Here is a 9,232-nt window from a genome sequence, read left to right as displayed (position 1 = left end):
AAAAAAAAACATACAGTAGATACCGCAAGAAAAATGTCAGTAGCACAGGGACTGTTTTAATTGAATTTTCTTCTTTTCTGATAGAACCCAGGATCCTGCACAGAAGTCACATGACTATGACCCCCAGCTGCTTCTTGCAGCAGATGTAAATTAATTGTTCATTATCACCTTAATATCAGGCCATCATGACAACAAAGTCGCATTTTTCTAATGTTTTTTTTTTTAGTTTTTCATAAAATATGAATTCTAATGCACAGAAACATTGCAAACTGAAACTTTCTATTTCAATAGTTTTATTGCAAAAATGAATTGGTTTGTGGCTAAACTGAACTATTGCACAGTAAGAGGATGCTTTTCTCCAAAAATTGGCTGTCCAAGTTAAAAAAAACAATAACCAAAAAGCTGTGAGCTATCAGTGCACAATGAATTCATATCATACATGTTAGGACATGGTAGTTTTTATCTGTTTGAATAGATACCCTGATGAATAATGTATTTGCATATGCGTTACATAGTTAGGTGTCATAGTGACTCAAGGCAGCACAGTATTTGTCTCTGTTTCTTTATTGATAGCTGAGCAAGTCTTCCATCTTGGGAACAATCATCACGAGGTGCTAATGCTGTTGGTGTTATATAGCTTTATTTCCGTCAGTTCTTTCATTTAGTTCACTCAGTAGTGAAAAGACTTGTTAAGATGAAAAAAAAACCTTCCCAAAGATCACTTCAGGTGTGTTCCTTTTAACCATTGTTTGATGTGACTTTTTCTGTTCCGATGCATCTATGAATATGCGTCTGTGTTGTGTATCACAGGCCAACAAAGGGATGATTCTTTTTAAAAGCACTCCCTGTCCCCATGTGACTCATCCTTCTATATCTTCTGCTGTGTATGTAAAGAGATTTAACTGTAGAAATGGATATCTCACATGCTACGGATCAATATGATGCCACTATATGGCTGCTGTATCACAATAACTGACTTAGGGGTCCCTGTCGCTGTCATGAGGGATTTCTGCAAGAGATTCATTCTGAATATCTGATTGATTTCATTAAATGTGATTATAGTAAATAAATAGATAAATGATGTTTCAGTCATTTCCCTACCAGAGATAACTTTTGACATTAGTGTGAAAGGACCCTTCCAATCATTTAAAAAAATAAGAATGATAATACAAATTGACAATCTAGCCAATATAAAAGTGTATAATATCATCCCAACAACTTATAAAAATATTCAGCGGTCCCTTTATTTAAAATGTTTTTCACAACACTGACAATTTTTTACATTTATATTTAACATTCATATTTACGTTCAACATTTACATTATCCTTGGAAAAGTTATTGCATGCATTTGCATTAATTTCTTTCTAAATGATTGAAAAAGTGACATATTAATATTGTCGTGCTTTTTTTTCATATGATCATGCTAAATGTACCAAAACTGCGCAGGATTTTAGAACGTGCGACATTTTACAAACGGCGGCCCTTATTCATCCACCACATTCATACCATCGTCTGATTGGGGCCCCAGCCGGCCCCATGCAATACATTTCCATTATCATTTTGGAATGAGGCTGCCAATATCTCCTGTATGCCTCTTTCCCACCAGAAATATACAGTTTGAAAGCAATGCAGTTCATAATAATATTGTTTGAAGAACTTCCCATGCAGGTGGAAGCGTCGCATTGACAGCTGTCCATCAGACCCAGTTACTGACCACTAAGCTGCTTAAGCACGTTTCCTTAGTGGTGGACTCGCCGCTATTGGCTGACAAGAGCCCAGCGAACTGTCAATCCGCCGAAACAAACACGCCCCGCGGAGCCCCGCCTACTTCCACCTGCAGCCTTGAGGTCTCGCGCCTCCCGCGCAAAGCCGTGGAGCGCGAGCGCGCGAGCGGCCTGCTGGAGGTGAGTTCTAACCCTTCCTCTTCTGTAGGATTCATTATTCATTCGTGGCAAGTATGAGCTGTTTCTTTGCAGTGCAGGTGAGAAATCATGTGTACCTCCAGCTATTAATATCACGTTGTTGTTCAGGTCTTCAGTTACCAAACATTCTGTTGATAGTTACAAATAACTTAAGCAACAAACGACAGCTTCAGAGGGATTTATGTTGACAGAATGGTACATTTATGATCTATTTTGTCCAAGCAGAAATGGATGCTTTTATTGTGGTGAATTATCATTATCACACACACAAGAGAGGGAGAGGGGGGGGGGGATGGGGGGGGCTCATATCTTAATTCTGTTTAAGCTTCATTTTCTCCTTGCTGCTGCTCGTCCTGGTAGTTTGAGCTAACGTTAAGTTATAGCTACAAGGTACGTTAACATTAGTGCTATTAAAAACACTCACACATTGGCTCAACACAAAATCCTGTATGCTTGGTAATAACTGCATTACATATTACATTACAATATTACAATATATTGCAGTTATCGGGGGTCAATAGTCCTCTTTTAGTACTCTAACGTATTTTACTTTGATGCTTGGTACATTGTGTAAATGTAAAGGCCAAATGAAGGAAGGTGTGTGAGTTGTATCTGACTGCAGAGTGACTCTCTGAGAGACACTGAGCACATGTCCTCCTGTCTTCTGTCCTCCTGTCTTCTGTCCTCTCGTCTGGCAGACAGATGGTTTGCACAGATTAGCAGCCTCATGAGCAGATTAGCTCAGATTGCCCCCTGCTTCACTGACAGGATATAAACTCAACTCTGCTTAGGAGTAATAAAACAGTCATCCTCATTGTTCAATGACTGACAGGTTAACAAATGTGGTCTCTATGTTGTGGATGACTGGATGAATAGGAATCATTTTGACTGACAGCGGGTCTGATTAAGCCCCAGTTTGGTAGGAAGTGGCCTTATGATGGCGGAACAATATGTAGTGCCTCTCTTCGTGTGGAGGGAATGATTTGTTAAAGATACGTGAACCAATATTAATGTGAGACTCTTTTCTCTGACCTGAGGCACTGGGTCAATAATATGGGAGCTTGTGCTACACTGCAGGCCTCACATGCAAAGGGTTTAAGAGGTAATAGTTTCATTATTTGTATTGCTCTGTACTTTACATGCAGATTATCTTATTTATATATATATATATATATATAATGGGTATAAGAATTTTAGTGGTGTTTTTTTAAAATGCAGTGCAGCTGTTTTAAATGTTTTTTAAATTACTACACTGCGAACAATTTCAAACATATCACAATACAGTTCACTAAGTTAAATAAATAATACTGCACTAGAGATCAAATTATAATTGGTTCAGGTGTTTGGTGCCTGTTTGAACACATCAATGCGTTTTTATATTTGCAACAAGCCTGAAAAAATCTGTTTCCTTTCAGTAGTATGAAGTATAAAATAGAAAAAGATTTCTCCAGTTCTTATAATGTATGAAAGGACTCAAAATGAACTCAGTAAGTGGTCTACTTGAGTGGTGTGAGCAAAGCATTGGGACATCAGGGTCCTCGTTCAATCAAAGGGTCGCTGGTTCGATCCCTGTCTCCACGTTGATGTGTCCTTGTGCAAGACGCTTAACCCCAAATAGCTGCTCCCGCTGTGTGTGTGTGACCAGCTGTCACTGTGTGCACTAGCTACTGTCATCAGTGGAGGAATGGGGTGTGAATGGGTGAATGATGACATGTGTTAAAGACCTTAGAGTGGTAGGAAGACAAAGTGGCATTTAAACAGCACGTATCTGATCTATATCCATACATTGGAGTATTGTATCAATACTGCTATTCATGCAAATCAATACAATGTGTGTGTTACAGTTGTCTGGGTGGGCTCTGATTGCATAATACTCTTGATAAGTGCAGTTTGCCTTTATTTCAATGTTGAACTGTGGACAAGAAGGTGTTGAACAAAGGTTTCTTTCCCCCACCTGCAGCAGCATGGAGGAGTGTGACCTGCTGAAAGAGAGGCTGCAGGCCATCACTGTAATGCCTACCACACTTCTACATTTGACCAACCCAAACATGTGTGTATGTACAGTAGATCTGCCTTTAGCCTTCTATTAATTCTAATCTTTTGTCTGTGATGCAACAGGAAAAACATCGCATCCAGGATGACATCAGGCAGAGGAAACTGGAGCTGGACCGGGAAAAAGTCAAACTTCAGCATCTAAAGGTTCTAATTACTCTCTTAAACATGGTCTCAGTAAATGGGCAGCGATAACACCAGATGAGATGTGTAGTCAGTCACCGTTTGGAAGGATGGGTACACACAGTCTCTCATCAGCACCAATCATCACTCGGTCCATCTGTTTGTCCACACACAGCTCTTCCACCTGTGCAGAACATTGTGGTCCCCATTAACTGTTTGACTGAATTGATCAGCAGCTGTCAAGGCAACTCGTTTAATCCAACCACATAAGAGGAACATTGAACAGAGGAAATTAGACCGGTCGGCTGCTCTACATTTAAACTACACATTACAATTACATTTAAATAAATATTAACTCCTGTAATGAAATCATCAGAAAAAAGCCCTGAGGGAGCGATGGCTGCTGCAGGACTCGGCTTCCCACAATGCAAAAGACTCCCCGCATCAACAAAGCCTTCTGTGTGACCAGCAGCAGACCAGAGCACTGCAGCTAAACATCCACAGGTAGAAAACACACACACACACACACACACACACACACGGCATGTTGACCCCACTGCGTCTCCCCTGACCCATTAGGATAGAAATGGAAGTGCAGTGTTTGGAGAGAGAGGAGTCCAGGATTTCTACCAACGCGTCTTTCATCCTCAACAGACTGAAGGCTGTGGAGAGAAGTTCAGGGGACATTATCAAGGTAGTCACACCCCCTGTCGCTCATAGACAGGTCTGCCACAGACTCACATTATCTTTTTGAAGTTTCGCTAAATGAATGTAATGTAATGTCTGTCCTCTAGGAGGCCCAGGACAGCTTCGTTCCTGGTGAGTCATGACATCCTTTGAAGGCTAACCAGCCCTGGAGATACATCTGTGTTAGCTGTTGTGTTTTGTGTCCCACAGAGCCGTTACTGGTCAGCAAAGTCAGCCCTGATGTCCCACAATCCCTCTCTCCACCAGGCAGCAAACACTCTGAAACAAACACGCCAAGTGAGATACCTGTGTAGAAGTGATGTTCTGGTCCTCTAGCTGGATTTGTACCCTTCTAAATGTCTGAGGAGATCCTTTCTCACTGTTGATGGTACTCACTTTGTGTACAGTGCCCTGCATGAGGAGACGCCCCCCTGCAATGTTTTCTTCTTTTGTTGCTTTTATACATTAAATCATGGTCAATATAATTTTGCCTTTTTGAGAATAATTTGCAAAATAAAGATTATTTAATGTGAAAGCAGATTTTTACCAAATGATTCCATACATACATGATCAATTAATCACACAACTGTATTCCCTCTGATCAACAGTGACTAAAGAGCAAAGTAACAACCCAGTATATCGTCATGACAAACATTTGACACTAAATGACATCACATGACATCACATGTCATTTAGCTGACGCTTTTATCCAAAGCGACTTACATCGCATTATAATCCATGTGTTACATTTTGCCTGGGGAGCAGTTAGGGGTCAGGTGTCTTGCTCAGGGACACATCGACATGGCACATGGGGCAGCCGGGATTCGAACCACCAACCTTGCGACTCCCAGTGCACCACACCACTCCACCATCTACGCCACCATCGCCCTCGACCTCGATGTTCTGGGTCCAACTATAACTCTTTAGTTCATCCAGATTTCTGCAGAGAGATGATGCTGTTTACATGCACACAGGATTATGAACATGGACTCTGTGTGTCTTCCTTGTACGTCCCAGCTCTGTTTGCCATGGAGATCAATGTGACTAGAAACCTGTTGACTGGGCAGAGCACGGTGCTCTCTCCTGCACCCGGTCCCCCTGAGAAGGTCAACCAGCACGCCGGCCTCAAGGGTTACGACGACGGCAGGAAGTGTGTTCACGCCCTGAATTCACAGGTACTCATGAATGGCCTTTGTGCTGTGTACAAAGCTTGATATAATGATGTGGTACCTTACAGGGGAGAAGGTAAAGGTTACACATAGAGACACATTCATCTTCTTTTCAGGAGTTGTAAAGCAAAGAAAAGAGGAAATAAAGATAGGATGCCATCTCCACACTTCTCAGCAGACAGCGTCTGACCTACTGCCTCTCCACATACACAATCTCCTCCACTTTTGCCAGTGACGTCTCATTGTGTTCTCTTGATAATGACTCATATATTTCTACGTTTAGGGGTCACATGATCAGAGCTGTGTGTCTGTGCTGTCAGCAAACGAGGTTGAACAGTTGCTGAGAAGCGCCACAGTGCATCGCCACCTTAACCACAGCAAAAGGGAACAGAAATGCTGTCTCAAACACCAAGATGAGAGGGATGGAGTGGAGGGGTTTGACCTCAGAAACCAGCGGGGATGTTATGGGAGCCATCTCCTCAGAAACACCCCACCGGAGAAAGAATTCAACGGCCGGCAAAGTGGGAAGAGCCAACCAGGAGGCGAGTATCACTGCGGTCACCAGGAAAGCGTTCACAGACAGCAGGAAGAGAGAATGAACCGAAGCAACCTACGGGAAGGTCATCGCCTTGGTAACCACAGCAGGGGGGGACACCCGTTTGGCAACCAGAGAGAACGCCACTGTAGTTCGTACCAGGTGAGAAACTGTCACTGTGTTCAGGAAGATCGGCCTTCCCACCACACCAGCAGCATCATCAACAGTGTGGTTAATAGAGGCAGAGCCAATGATCGCCCACCGCCCAGATCACATGACATGGGAACAGAGTTTGACTGCCCGGGTCAGCTCTGTTACACTTCAGCCAATTATATTCCTCTTAGCGATTACATCAGCGTGGACGAAGAAGAACTTTATGGCCACAGCCCTCCATCCCATCACAGCCATGATGGCAGAACTACCACTGCCCTGTGCAGTGGCCCCGCCCCCTCTGACAGAGCGCCCTCTCCCATCTACGGAGATAACATCCCTTACACCATCCTCAATGCCATGGAAACCACAGAGCCAATCACAGCCATCTTCATGGGCTTCCAGACGGCGCAGGACGACAGTTGTCGGGGTCGGGAGTTTGAGGGCTCCCTGAAGGCCGAGCTGGTCGTCATTGAAGACATCGCAGACTGCAGCGATGACCACGGTGTGAAGAAGAAGAAGTGCCACCTGCAGCTTGGGCAAAATGGTTACCCAATAGGAGGTTCATCCAATGGAAACGGGGCGCGTGTGGACGGGGTGGGAGACAGGTGGAAGGGGACAGGGGTGGGATCAGGTGTCAGACAGAGACCCTGCTGCACTGTGTGCTAACGGGACTAGCTAAGCCCCGCCCACCCAACAAGCAGCTGCACCGCCTGCTCACCTCATGGCGGGTGATTTGTCATTTATAAACTTACAATTCTTTCTACAAATTTACTGACTTGGCATCAGAGCCTTCATTCAACACATGAATAGTTTTTGGGCTGACATTCTGTCGATAAGCTCGCCATGAAGGTGGCCAAAGGATGGATAAATACACCTCAAAAGAATACTCCATACTTAAATGATTTAACGTAAGGCATTCGCCCTGTTTCATTGTTGGAGAATATTTGATCAGTTTAGTACAGTCAAGTCTCCTGAAACGGCAATGGGGAACATAAAAACATTCTAATTCTCTGCTATCTAAGTGATTATGTCTTATTAAATGATCCATTACGCGTATTAACCCATCAGCAGGTTGCTAGCGCTCCTCTGCTGGTACAAACAAGGTGCTATTTTATCTCAGAGTGGACTTCGGCTGAAGCTCTACTTGAACACTGTGTTTTTAATAGTTGCTTCAGTAGGCAGAGACACTTAGTGTGGAATAGATGCTAAAACTCAATGATCTCCATCAGATGATTCCTCTACTTAACCCAATGTCAAATGAAACACACTTCATTGGATGTGGTCTTAGGCGGATTCATTTGACTAGCTAGTGCTTTTTAATTGCAGATGATTATCCCTGTTTTTAAAGCAACGTCTGAAGTTTGAATGGTAGATGCTAAACATGTATGTTACACATGTTACGTGCTTACACGTGTAACAATGATGCTAATAAACCTTTTTTTACAGATCGATGCCAACAGCCTTCTCTGTGTCTGCTTGTCTGACCCTCATCACCCTGTGTGTGTGTGTGTGTGTGTGTGTGTGTCTGATGACATTCTAAAAGTTCAGGAACAGTCAACAAAGAGATCTGAATCCATGTTTCCTAATGATTAAACACCTTAAAGGCTCAACAAGTTATTCTATTCAGATAAGCACATGTGTATGTTTCATTCAGATACATAATACTCATCACTCAGGATTATGACAGTTTGGTTTCTCTTATGCTGTTAGAAAATACAAACTTTTATTGCCAAGTAAGTTTCCACATACAAAGAGTGTGTTTTGGTGTTTGATGCCTTTGATGCAATAGAAACTGCAGAAGCTTCAGCTCCTGGTGGAGGAGAATGAAGAGAAAGCTGGTTACTGGGTGACTGATGTTTAAGAGCTTTGAGAGGGGGGGACACTACAAGTACAATCCATTCAGCCTCAGGAGGGACGGCCTGTCTGTCACAAGTTGTCCGCCTGGTGACCTGGTGACCTTTACGGGTTCGCACTTCATGCCTGTGAGCCACTGTGACGGTGCACTACTGACAGTGTGTGTGTGTGTGTGTGCCAGGCTCAGAGGAGTGCAGAGGGAGGGGGTCACCACCATCATGCTCATCAGTGTCCACTGCTGCCCCCTGCTGTACATTCTATGAAGGTTTTATGAGTCCAGAGTCAACAATGCTCTGTTCTGTTCAACCTTCAGAGACACTGTTGGTTGGGCTTGTGTTTCCTATTTGGGAGGTTTTGGTCATACATCTTTGGTTTAGTCAGCAATTGGAAATGGAGAAAATGATCAAAGTTACCTTCACTGCATAATATATAGTAAATGAAATGTGAGACTAATCCCTTTTATCAAATGGCACCATCACTGCGAAGTGAGCAGCTCACAGGCCTCCTCAGCGACACTGAGGATATGAGGGTCGTTCCAGTCAGAGAACACCGAAATAACATACTGGTTACAGTGATAACGTGCCCAGCTGCCTCTATATTCAGAGGATTATAGAGTGACTCTATAAAGCTTTACACATCTCTATATGGTGGTGTTGCATTCAGGATCTTATCTCTGTGCTGAAGTCAGGATTACTTACCTTTTGTAAAATACATCTTTAAAGTACATTCGTTGGTG

General features: G+C 43.1%; 1 protein-coding gene across 3 annotated transcripts; it reads left to right on the top strand.

The window, feature by feature from the left end:
* Positions 1 to 116: 116 nt before the first annotated feature.
* LOC119209255 (palmdelphin-like) lies at positions 117 to 8,092 on the top strand. 3 transcript variants are annotated; one of them, XM_037458429.2, is made up of 9 exons: positions 117 to 1,905; positions 3,884 to 3,932; positions 4,042 to 4,122; positions 4,475 to 4,602; positions 4,678 to 4,792; positions 4,893 to 4,917; positions 4,996 to 5,082; positions 5,803 to 5,960; positions 6,238 to 8,092. In XM_037458429.2, exons 2-9 carry the CDS (start codon positions 3,888 to 3,890, stop codon positions 7,306 to 7,308), a joined length of 1,710 nt encoding a protein of 569 aa, XP_037314326.2. In that variant the 5' UTR covers positions 117 to 1,905; positions 3,884 to 3,887; the 3' UTR covers positions 7,309 to 8,092. The 3 variants fall into 3 exon arrangements, with proteins under 3 accessions (XP_037314326.2, XP_037314327.2, XP_037314325.2); XM_037458430.2 differs by lacking the exon at positions 117 to 1,905 and having other exon boundaries at positions 3,572 to 3,932; positions 4,753 to 4,792; XM_037458428.2 differs by lacking the exon at positions 117 to 1,905 and having other exon boundaries at positions 3,572 to 3,932.
* The last annotated feature ends 1,140 nt before the right edge of the window (positions 8,093 to 9,232 follow it).

Source organism: Pungitius pungitius, chromosome 15 (genome assembly GCF_949316345.1).
Source record: "Pungitius pungitius chromosome 15, fPunPun2.1, whole genome shotgun sequence".
NCBI classification, from domain to species: domain Eukaryota; kingdom Metazoa; phylum Chordata; class Actinopteri; order Perciformes; family Gasterosteidae; genus Pungitius; species Pungitius pungitius.
Note: the sequence above shows the minus strand (reverse complement) of the source record. Positions and strands in the feature narration are given on the sequence as shown.

Excerpts from the sequence above, each read along its gene's own strand:
- LOC119209255 (XM_037458428.2), top strand. The coding sequence starts at position 3,828 with ATGTTGAACTGTGGACAAGAAGGTGTTGAACAAAGGTTTCTTTCCCCC. Across the intron at positions 4,918-4,995 it reads CCAGGACAGCTTCGTTCCTG|AGCCGTTACTGGTCAGCAAA; the intron begins GTGAGTCATGAC and ends TGTGTCCCACAG. Across the intron at positions 5,961-6,237 it reads TTCACGCCCTGAATTCACAG|GGGTCACATGATCAGAGCTG; the intron begins GTACTCATGAAT and ends TTCTACGTTTAG.